At 33.9% G+C, this 11,419-nt stretch overlaps 2 protein-coding genes and 1 non-coding gene across 5 annotated transcripts; 1 reads left to right on the plus strand and 2 right to left on the minus strand.

Annotated features, from left to right (window-relative positions):
• Positions 1-1,770: 1,770 nt before the first annotated feature.
• LOC123207075 (probable alpha-amylase 2) lies at positions 1,771-7,872 on the minus strand. Of its 3 annotated transcripts, XM_044624329.1 has the most exons (14): positions 7,583-7,872; positions 7,168-7,240; positions 6,974-7,007; positions 6,398-6,435; positions 6,043-6,169; positions 5,726-5,952; positions 4,993-5,138; positions 4,789-4,901; positions 4,182-4,270; positions 3,892-4,014; positions 3,302-3,337; positions 2,484-2,582; positions 2,191-2,397; positions 1,771-2,042 (listed from the first exon to the last, which is right to left on the minus strand). In XM_044624329.1, exons 2-13 carry the CDS (start codon positions 7,183-7,185, stop codon positions 2,206-2,208), a joined length of 1,242 nt encoding a protein of 413 aa, XP_044480264.1. In that variant the 5' UTR covers positions 7,186-7,240; positions 7,583-7,872; the 3' UTR covers positions 1,771-2,042; positions 2,191-2,205. The 3 variants fall into 3 exon arrangements, with proteins under 3 accessions (XP_044480264.1, XP_044480263.1, XP_044480265.1); XM_044624328.1 differs by lacking the exon at positions 1,771-2,042 and having other exon boundaries at positions 2,044-2,397; positions 7,583-7,871; XM_044624330.1 differs by lacking the exon at positions 1,771-2,042 and having other exon boundaries at positions 2,044-2,397; positions 7,168-7,244; positions 7,583-7,871.
• Positions 7,873-9,344: 1,472 nt separating this feature from the next.
• On the plus strand, positions 9,345-9,495 carry LOC123207087. Its single transcript, XR_006500206.1, has one exon. It is a non-coding gene; the product is annotated as a U4 spliceosomal RNA (small nuclear RNA).
• Positions 9,496-9,772: 277 nt separating this feature from the next.
• On the minus strand, positions 9,773-11,316 carry LOC123207076 (U11/U12 small nuclear ribonucleoprotein 25 kDa protein-like). Its single transcript, XM_044624331.1, has 4 exons — positions 10,839-11,316; positions 10,603-10,708; positions 10,180-10,279; positions 9,773-10,097 (listed from the first exon to the last, which is right to left on the minus strand). The coding sequence occupies exons 1-4, from the start codon at positions 11,059-11,061 to the stop codon at positions 10,002-10,004; spliced, it is 525 nt and encodes a 174-aa protein (XP_044480266.1). The 5' UTR covers positions 11,062-11,316; the 3' UTR covers positions 9,773-10,001.
• Between the last annotated feature and the right edge of the window lie 103 nt (positions 11,317-11,419).

Here is an 11,419-nt window from a genome sequence, read left to right on the forward strand (position 1 = left end):
TCCAACTATTACTTTTAATACTATCGACAATGTTTTAGTTTAATAGTCTAATCTCAAAAGTAAAATTATTATAAATTTTATAATAATTTTACTTTTGAGATTTCCTAATTTAAAATGTATTTTGTATTTATATCCTAAATGAAGTACGATATTGGCATGTGCCAAATATTTGTCCACTCATTTAAGCCCCAAATCCATTCCTACTTTGGACCGTCTTGACTAAAAAAAAGTCGATGCTCTTGTAGTGGTAGGGGAAGGTTGTTCTTAGATTTGTCATTTTCCAAAGCCAACCCCACCCCCCTTTCTCCCCTTAAAAAAAAAAAAAAGTATGTTGATTTCGCAAGTTATAAACGGTTAAAATTAATTGAGTTTTTTAGGTATATTATTTTACTTCTATAACCCATAAAAAATAATAATTTTTCTTTAACCAAAGTTTTTAAAAACAATATTTCTTCTCTTGGGATTTCTAATTTTTCAAATTCAATTTTTTTACTATAAAAAGAGTTCTTCGATGATCTCCACACATGGTCTCATCCTCTTCGATATGCCCTCCTTTTGATCATTCTCATTGGTGTCGTTATCAACAAAGACGACTCACTTGGTGTCAACAAAGACTCGGTCTTTGTCTACCGTCATTGTCGATGAAGGTTAAATCTTCATCTCTGAATAAAGATGATTCATTTTTGTCTTGATGAAGACAAAGAGTTTTTGTTGACACCAGGTGAGTCATCTTCATCGATGACGACGTCAAGGAGGACAGTAAGAAATGAGGGCACGTCTGAGAGGATGAGATCATGCTTGGAGATCGTTGATGATGTCTCTTCGTCATCAAAAAAATTATATTTGAAAGTTTAAAAATTCTAATAATAAAATATAGTTTTTAAAAATTTAGGTTAGAGAAAAATTATTAATTTTTGGAGTTTAAAGTAAAAAAATTAAATTAAATTTAAATTTATTTTGAATATTAAATATAAAGATGGGTTTACCTTAAAACTAATAAATTTAAACGGCTACAAGGGGTGGAGGTGCTGTGTTAAGTCCGTTGGCCTTTTCCGAATTTCAAAACACAAATGATGAGACCGAGCAAGATTGTGATGATGGCGCAATGTGAGTGAGGCTCTCTTTTCCAGCTCTACTGCCATGTGACTCTCTCTCAAATTACTCGAGGCACTAGTGAATAAACTAATTTGATGACGTCAATATATTAAAATTATAATTTTCAAACAGTTATTAAATATGTTTATTAAATAACATTTAAAAAATAAATATTTCCAATCCAAAAATGTCTATCTCTCCCTTCACTTTGATTTTGAGTTTGAGGCCTCTGTCTGTATTTTCAACTTTTAAATTACAGGATATCACCAATTATTAGCCTTCTCATCTCTTATTATATATGGTAATATTTGTAAATATAAATGCCTTCGTATTATTTGATTGAGCTGTGCTTCAATTTTTCTTCCCCTTGTATTCAAGTTCGACAATTTATTAGTAGTATTGTTTGAAAAAAAATTATATAAAAAATTTCAATTATCATATTATTATCTTAAAAAATATAATAAATACTTAAAATTTTATAATTTTTTTAAATATACTTTTATCATATTATTAATTTTTCAAAAAAACATATCAGCTAAATCAGTACAAATTAATACATATTGCATGATTCACCTACTATTATATTAGTTTTCAATTTATTTTATAATATGTATCATTTCTCATATATATTATATGATACGATATATATTATGTATCGCATAATACTAACAACTATACATGGAACAAGTTCTTCATTTCCTTGTCTGCCTTTGTAACTAAAACACAAAATTAAAAAACATATCAAATGGTTGGACAGAAGGATAATTTTCACAAAGCCATAATTTGCTTAATCAGGAAAAGCTAATGCAGTTATCATCTGTCATTGGTAAGGTCTTCTAATAAATCTCTATAAGTGAGCCCTCGAATCTATGGTCCTTAAGGAATGCCTGGATAGGCAATTTGTTTGGTGTGCCAGAATCTGATTCTAGAGTTATTCATTAGAAATGCTGCCACAGAAAATTAGAGAGAAAGCTTTATTAATACAACATCACTATTAGTTGGAAGCATTCAGCCCCATCCTGAATACATATAATAACATCACCACCACCGAGAAAATATTGAAGGGAAAAGGAAAAATAAATAATAATAATAAACCTCGGTAGGGGACACTTATTTTTGCCATACTGCATATCTGTGACCAGAAGTGGCTAGTGTCCACTCTCTGCCAGTGGGGCACCACGAACCTTCTCCGATCTTCATGCACACTTTCTCCCCAATTATTGCCGAGTAGAGGTTTGGTTGAGCCTCCAGAATCTTAATCGATGATCGAGAGTGGATGCCCTGCTGCCGACGAACATCCATCTACAGCCATGTAGAAGAATTATTAGGTGCGAATTTTATTTTAAAAGATCGAGTTTAAAGTTGAACAAAGCCCTGCTGCAGCATACCAATCTAACAATTTGGTTGTGAATGGAGTCACCCCAATCATAAAAGTGGTCGTAAAACACTGTTGGGATCCCTGGATGTGTGAGTATGTATGCATAACCCTGCAGGAAAATACAGAGATGGGGTGTTAATAATTTCACTGAAGAAACTATTTTTCAATGTGTAATTGGTGCTTTTAAGGATGAATTTGACAAATAGTTTTTTGAAAGAAATAAAGAAAAACAACAGAAAATATGTAATTAGCAAACCATGATTTCACTGGGGGTTGGTTCCAAACTGAGTTGGCTCAGTGTCGAAAGTCAATTCGAATTCATTTTAGGTCAAACTCAAGCCAAAAAGACTAACTCGTATTTTTAAATCAAATCAAACTCAAATTAGAGAGGTTTTGATTCAGTTCGAGCTTAGCTTGTAACTTAATTTGAGTGATATCAAACAATTATCAAAATGATATTGTTTTGCTCATTATTGGATAAAATGACGTTATTTTGTCAATAAGTTATGAACTCAAACCACAAATTTAAATCATTAACTCAAACCGAATTTTAAACTTAAAGATCGAACCAAACTTGAGCCAAAGGAGTTTGGGCTCGGCTTAGTTCATATCTGCCCTAATTTGGCTAGTAGCTTTAACAAACAGAAATCATATAGGTCAGTAAACATTTAACCGCTAAATCAATACTTTATTATTATTATTTTTTTGTAATATCTTACTAGCACCCTTTATATGAAATACAAAAATTTATACTTGAGACAAATTCTAGGTATGAATACCTTTCAAACCTTTACCAACAAATTACATGAAGACAACAATGTCACGTACCTCCATAATATGATTCGAGGGGAACGGCCAATGGGCCTGCAAAAAAGATGCAATTACAGAGTTAGTTGATTTTAAACTCCTACTTGAAGCACAAAACCTTGATATATAAATAACAGATCCTCCATTACAAACACATACCAAACCCATTTTAAAAGATGAGAGAGTTTGGATTAAGAATTTTATATGGTCAAGAATCAGTTCACAGTTGACCCAGAATTCCGTCCAAGTCTCACGTGTTACTGTAGTATAGGCCTTAGGTTCAAAATTTTACCAATTAAAAAAGATACAAGGTCAGATTAGAGAAGGAAGATTTTCAATAAAACTTTTAACTCACTAAAGCCTTCATATCAACTGTAAGGATGCCATAATTCAGGCTGTGGCTGGTTCCAACCTAAACTACTAACGTAAATTGATTCAGGTTATCTACTGACTTCAGTGGGTATTTCTAGTAATTCACCCTTGGAAACTAGAAACAGAGGAACCACAGAAATCGGGTCACTGTGCTGTGCAAATATGCAGTCCATGCAAACCAACATCACAGTCTACTAAAAGCATTCTGATATCATTTCAATCACCATAATATGCAGTACCTGTGTTGAGCCTGTGTCATGGTTATCAAGGAATGTGACAGCCCTTGAAGGCCACCATCCCATTACACCTGGGGGCTTCCCTTGGGAATCACGCAGACGCCAGAATTGCCCCTTAACAGCTTCCTACATGGGAATCATGAATAAGCATTAACAGATTATTGGCTTTCCAGGGTAGTGTGAGTCCATGCAACATTACAAAAATTAATTCTAAGGAGACTAGTAGAAACATTGCTTGAAATGTTTGCTATGTCTTTCTAGTTTCTACTAATAAATTGTCCCCTGGAAAATACCTGAAGAATTCCCTTTGTGGTGAAGTCAAATGCAGCAGAAAGTTGTCCTGTTCCATCAATCCAATTGATAATTCGTTGTCTATGGCTATCTGCAAACGAACTTTGTAAGCAAATGGAAACAGGCACAGAGTCACTGATAGACTTCATATGTATGATAAATCAGTTAGCTTGCAGCTAGATTCAAGATCTTTTGTGATCTTTAAATAGAAGAATGAAGTAATAAAGGATTAACACTGAACTGAGCCATGGTAAGTCATAGTGTAAAATAAGATCAAGTAGATGAAATTTACAGATCAAGAGATCAATATCAGCACCAAATCCCCCTGAAAAAATTATGGGAAGTTAAAAACAGTGCACAGTAGACATTCCAATACCCTGTTCAGTTTACGCAAATTTTTTCTATGATCAAGTAATTTGCTTCTCTAACCAAGAGAGCAGGGCTTCTATAGGAAGATGCATCAGGAATTCAATTTACATAGCACAAAGGTCTAAACATGCAATTTCTCGAACGTATATATACCGTCACATTTCAGTCCAGAATTCAGCTGACTCTGGCCCCCAAAGTACACTTTCCTTTTGGTGCAAGATAAACATAAATAATGCATACCTTGGTTATAGTCCAAGCCTTGTCCATTGTAGTTGCAAGAATCCCAGTATTCCCCAACACAAAACATGGGCTTTACTCCTTCGATATATTCTTTTACATATTTAGCTGAGTAACTAATCAGAGGATTGTGGAAAAATAAATATCAAGCTGTATATGAAAACCAAAAAAAAACACCAACAATTTACAGGTTCTGAATAACATTACCCTCGTGCAAAATCAAAACGGAAATCTTGGAAACCAACTGTGTTACGCAGCCACCGCAGCCAACCTATAAGGTCTTTCCGTACAAAATGCTGGCTATGATCAATATTTGGTACGCCATGAAAATTGTCCCCTGTGCTTCTATTGCCCTAGAATATCACATGCAAAAGTCAGACGTAAATTTATGGCAGAGTCATGCAAAGTGGTAAAACATAACTACCCTGATCACCCATCCTATTCACAACAATATAAAACAAGCAAAATGTTATAGGTGGGAGAGTATAAGAAAAATAATATAAGACGCAAAAATAAGTTGAAATACTCCAATCATATGGGTGAGACCATTTAGCCAATGATTGTCCAAAAAGAGAGAGAAGCAGAACACAGAAGTTCTGAGAACCATCAACACACTAGGAGGTCATGCATGACACTGTTTTAGGAAAAAGTTGCAATGATCACCATCCTATCAATCATAAGCAAGACATTTAATCTTTAAGCTAAGAGGTACAAAGTATAAAATAACAGGAAACAAAGTTTGCAGTTCATTGTGTATGCATCATCTGGAGGCCAAGGCTATTTCTGCATCAAACTTTTATGTATATTATTCACAGTAAGTAAATTTGCCTAATTTCTAACTTCTGAAAAATAATTAGGCAAATGATGTTTTATGTATCACAAAGATCAAACATGAGGCATCATGGGGTTACAAAAATAAATCAATTGTGAGCATCCTTACCAAACCACCAGTGCAAGATGTAACTGCATGCTCACTCCATGCTAACGGAATACCATCGTAACGGTTATACATTCCACCATGACCTTGCGTAGTACCAATGCGATGATTGATAACTACATCAGCCATTGCCCTAACTTTGCTCTGCTTCAATTTTTGTAGTAATGATTTGAGAAGGTGTTCAGAACCATAAGAAGAATTAAGGGAATAAAGGTTCTGTGGTAAGTAACCTATCATGGAGGGAAATGCAGAGGTAAGAGGGAGTAATTCAGAAAGGTGAAGCATCAACTTGAACTACAAAGAAATCATTTCTCACTAACCTTCAGGTGAGAAGGAATGAGTTGCTGGTGGTAACCATACAGATGTAAACCCAGATTTTGCAATGTCAGGTACTTTCCTTTCTAAATTTCTCCACCAATCATATTTATGAGACTCCCAGTTAAAACCCTGTTGAGAAATTTTTCAGCCAGATCAGAACACTTAACAATTATAGCCAGAATTCGGCGGTTGAATTTGAGGTATGGCATGAACAGTTTTACTTAATCATGCCCTTCTGATACAACCATAATCCACAAGTCGAATCTTTAACCAGATTTTAGGAATAGATATATAGGATCTGCAAAAGCGGTCATGTTCTCTGTTTAAATTAAGACAGGTCATCAGTGTCGAATTTACCTGAAGAAGAATTTCTCGTCCACTACAGATTACTGCACCTGAATTTAAATCCAAAAGCATTGCAAGTATTAAACAAAGATCACGTATTTTCCCCCAGAAAACAAACTTCAAATTGTGAATCTAATTTGGCAGCCTTTGATGTAACAAATTCCATATTGTGAATATAGATGTGACACAGAAATGTGGATCAGCTAACCGGTTATATACTGTCTCTTAAATTGAAGGATTGCATTCCTAAAGCTGGCACATTAGCCACAAATCCTCTCAAAACACATTATTATGCTTCAGTGAATGACAGCAGAAAAGAAAATTTCTCTTATCATCAAGTTCCTTCTTTAATTCTAGATATTTCAGAGCTTTCAACAGACCAATAAGTAACAGTATCACACAAGCATGAATATACCGACCCTAAAACTTTCCAACTGAATTACCAAGCCAATATAACCAGATATTATGAGCAAATTAAGTTTTCAATACAACTGAATGCGCTTGACCTAACTTAACACATGCCAACACCACCACGTTCGCAATTGGATAAACAACTACACAGAAGCAAACATGAAACATCACACATACCAATATCAGCCTGCTGATTATTTTCATCAAAACCCTGTATTTTTACAAAAAGATGTAAGATTAGAGCAAATAAATGCAATAATAAGGTCAATTCACAAGATTCTAGAAAGAAAATACTGGCTAAATAGCTTAAGAAACCATATACAATCATCCAACGAATAGCCATGCAGATACAAAATGTAGCAGAAACATACATTGCTGATATAAGCCATATCAACTCAAGATGTAGCTGCCCAAAGTATGACGCTGGATCGTATAAAGAGAAACCTGCCTCCAAAATCAAAATTTTACCAAATATTTATGCAGATGACAGAAATATTTGTTTTCTTGACAATAAATATAAAAGTCAACGATAAAGCTTAACGTTGATGCGATTTAAACTAATATAAGCAAGTCAGAGCTTGTGAAAGATATTATACGGTAACATCTATTATAATATGATAAGATTTGGGTAAGTCTGCTATGTGACAAAACAACATTATTCTTGTCCTGTTATGTTGTCCGGTAGTTTATCTTCTCTGAATTGCGTACATGACGAGAAATCAAATGAACACTTAGTAATGAATCAAAAGAACCCTAGAAATTGATTAATAGAGAAGGAAAGCATACCGAAACTTATATTTCGATCGCAGCGCAGATTAGCTCTTATGTATTGAGGTATATATACACATCTAAAAAGTAGTGGATGCGACGTGAAAGGATTCGATGCAGTTCCACCGTGAAAAGAAAAGCAATAGGAGAATTTTCAAAACTTTTACAGCAAAGTATTCGACCATTAGGAAACCACAATAAGCGAATCTGAATATTACAGATTGTACCTGACAAGAATATATATAACGGGAATCAGTTTTTGGAATGGAAGAAAACGTGTTCACATTTTAATGGCAAAAAGCGGCACCGCCATTTTCAGTATCTCGAAATTCTATCGACTCGAGTGCAAACTTTAAATATTTTTTTAACGGTTGAAATTTAAAGATTGTCACGTGTCAGAATGATAGACGGCACCAATTGTGAAGGGTCATTGGGACACCATGAATGACATACACCGTAACCGGAAAGCTTAGAGAGTAAGCCACTACTAACGCGGGAATGGAATTCTTTTCGTTAAGATGTGACTTCAACGGTGTAGTTCTTCGTAAATGGCCGCCGTTCATCCATCTCAGTCACAAAAGTGAAGCTTTCCTTGCCTGTTGTCATTAGAGGAGTGGATCAATGGAGCAAGTAGGTTTGGCGGAAAGAGAATATGAATAATATAATTCTCAATACTTTATTTAAATCTGGGTAGCGTTTGATTGGAATGCGTGAAAGATTCTTTAATATTCTATATTTTATTATTTTATTTAATTTATCGATAATAATATTTTATTATCAATATTGACATAACAGATAATATAAATAATAATCTGATTATCATATTTATTTTAGATATTAAAATATTAGTAAAATAATCTTAATTTTATTATAATTATATTATTAATTTTTTAAAATAAAAATAAATTTATTTTTAAATAATATAACAAATAATATAAAAATATTTAAAAATAATTATATTTAAAAGTATTTAAATAAAATAATTTATTAATATTTTTTTATAATCATTAATCAAACACATTAATTATTTATTTTTATTAAATTTTATCAAATATAATAATTATTTATATTTAATAATTTTATTAATATTTTAAAATAATAATTTTATTTTAATAATAAAATATTTTCAAAACCAAATGTGGCTCGAAGCGTATCCTCTATTGATTGGCTCAGGTTAGCGGTGGATCCGTCCCCGCTTGCTCGGTTCGTTCAGCTTTAAAGTATCAGTTCGGAAAGTTTGGTTTGGAGATCAACTTATTTGCTTATTAAGTAAAATTATTTAACTTGTCAAAAATGCGTTTATTTTTCCAATGATTTTGTTTATTTTGTCAGCGTCCTTTACAGACATTACATGGTAATTCAAACTTTAACATGTCAGACGTCAGTGTTCACTCTTATACATATTAGTCCTGTAATGTTACTCATTGAGAAAATAAAATTTTACAAAGAGAAGAAAAAAAATATATAATTAAAATTACATTTAATTTGAATTACACTTAAATATTGGTCAATTAAAATTTAAATTTAAAACACTCATCTCAAAATTAATAATAAAAAAATTACTATAAAAGATAAATTATAATTTAAAAAAATGTTGATGAATAATGAGTTTATCATCTTCATGGCCATCACTCAATTTCTAAGATCAATGGAGCGAAAAATAAGATACTCAGCTCACATGAAATTAATGGGACGTATTTCAAGTCCCACATCGTGCAGCTATAAGATACCGTACTGTCAGCGATGTATATATAAGGACACTAATCAAAGGGAACAAGGCATCTTTGCGCTTGGGGCAATGACGCAGCTAGTGAGGTTCTAACCGAGGCGCGTCTATTGCTGGTTGAAAACTATTTCCAAACCCCCTCATTGGCCTGGGTTCGGCCCTGGCCTTTGAGAATTTCTGGAAGGGTTCCCTACGGGGTAAAACCCTCCAATTCGAAGTTGAAAAGCTTTATCTCTATTTTTCAGTCCAGGATTGTTGCGGCAGGCCTTGCCCGGCCCACCGTTAACCCTGATCTGACAGGAGTTGGTTAGATTGAATTTATGGTTTAGACGAATTGACTGCGTGCTGCATGGTTTGAGATTGATTTTCGTCAATGATATTGTTATCTTTGGAGAGTACGACATTCTTAGCCTAAATTCCTATAGAAATTTCCGTGAATCTGTTTTGTTATGTGTGTGTGATTCGATTGTTAGCTTTCAAAGTAGAATAATTTTCACTTTGATTGAAAAGTAGAATAAGCAATGGGTTCATTTAAACAACGTTTCGGCTTTGACAATACATGAGAAAGAAAGCATGGCCTTTAAGTTTCTACAAACTAATGACCAAAAAGACAACAGAAATTTGGCATGTTTCTGTACCTGAGAAATACCGATAAAGACTATTCAGTAGCAGTCTACATCTCCAGGAAATGAGTAGAACAAATCAGATTATTTAGGCTCGCTTGTTAAGACCATGAAAGAAACGGTGTTTTCTTCTCTTTGAATGCCTCCCAGAAGCTTTTGACATGGCATAGGCTACAAACTGGACCTGCAAAGAATTGTAAATGTCCATATAAGAAAGCAAAAACACAGCAACTAGGAATAAACACTACTTAAATGTTATAAGAAACCTGAGAATTGTTTCGCATGCCAAAATGCTCTAGTGCAGAGTTCTCATCCAGTAGCTTCTGATTCTGGTGGGATAAGCAATAATTTTTCCAGATGTGCTTCCTAAAAAAAAAAAAAAGAAAAAAGAAACAAACTTACAAAGCCCCAAAACTGACTAACGTCGCTTGACTGGATGATGGAGACGAGCAACAATTCTAAAACATTTTCAAGAATGCAAAAATTGCTATCAACCACTCTCTCATTAAGTGGCCAATAGGCAACAAACTTTAGGGCTAGATTTAAGTCGTACTGCACCCGAACATGACTCAAGTTTAGGTCAAATTTTATATGGACAGCTAAAATTTCGGCTCATTTGAATGTCGTCGACAGATTAAACAGAGGATTCAAACCGAACTGAAACTTACAATTCGAATCAAGTCACTTACCATGAAATGTGGCGATGACCCATGTTGGATTGCTCCATTTCATTAACTTTTTTCTTAATTGCGAGCTTCAAGTCTTTCACTGTAGCTGAATTCATCACCGCCACGTCTTCAACGAAACCATGAAACCAATAAATCAGGACCAGCTTGTAATTCAGAGCACTCGTATAATGCGTTCAAAATGTTCGTTAAAATGTGTATGTGAAAACTATAGAGTTGGTGATGGGTTAGGCAAGTACCGAAGGAAGTGCCATCCAATTTAAGAATGGAGATGCGCATAGCACTGCCCAATTCGACGCTGATAAGCGTGTCCACGTCGGACAATGTTGGTTTCTTAGGAACATCGGCAAGTACGGGGTCATCAAGAAGAGCAGCTAGTGTTGAATTCAATCTTGCCTTCTTCATGTTGTTGCTGTTGTAAGCTCCCAACTCCTCATCTTTTGCATCAGATTCCGTCATCATCAACGATTTCCGTATCTGATCTTCTTCAGCGCCTTGTGAGTATACCCAGCAAATTTAGAAGCAGAAGCTTTGCTTTTCGTTGGTAATGGACGGGGAAACGTGCAGATTTATAGACAGAAATCGAGAGTCAATCGAATTTCTTAATTTGAATTCAGCCCATTCCCCCCGGTGTCATGCATCTTCTATAAACTTTTTTAGGGCACTGATGACGAGAGTTAAATAATTTGTGATCTTTTAAAAGATAATAACATTAAAATAAAAAATTTATTCTTATTTTTTAAAAAATGTATATTTTTAGATCCAATAAAAAACATAATTAAAATTTTAAAATTTGTATACTAAATATAGGTATTGGATA

Source organism: Mangifera indica, unplaced genomic scaffold (assembly GCF_011075055.1).
Source record: "Mangifera indica cultivar Alphonso unplaced genomic scaffold, CATAS_Mindica_2.1 Un_0057, whole genome shotgun sequence".
Classification (NCBI taxonomy): Eukaryota; Viridiplantae; Streptophyta; class Magnoliopsida; order Sapindales; family Anacardiaceae; genus Mangifera; species Mangifera indica.

Bases quoted from the DNA above. Each gene is read 5' to 3' on its own strand.
- LOC123207075 (XM_044624329.1), bottom strand. The intron at 4,015-4,181 runs GTATTTTCCAGG...ATTCCCATGTAG, and splicing joins CCACAAAGGGAATTCTTCAG to GAAGCTGTTAAGGGGCAATT. The intron at 3,338-3,891 runs GTACTGCATATT...TCTTTTTTGCAG, and splicing joins ATGACACAGGCTCAACACAG to GCCCATTGGCCGTTCCCCTC.
- LOC123207076 (XM_044624331.1), bottom strand. From the start codon at position 11,061: ATGATGACGGAATCTGATGCAAAAGATGAGGAGTTGGGAGCTTACAAC. The intron at 10,709-10,838 runs GTACTTGCCTAA...GTTTCGTTGAAG, and splicing joins ATTGGATGGCACTTCCTTCG to ACGTGGCGGTGATGAATTCA. The intron at 10,280-10,602 runs GTAAGTGACTTG...TTTTTTTTTTAG, and splicing joins GGTCATCGCCACATTTCATG to GAAGCACATCTGGAAAAATT.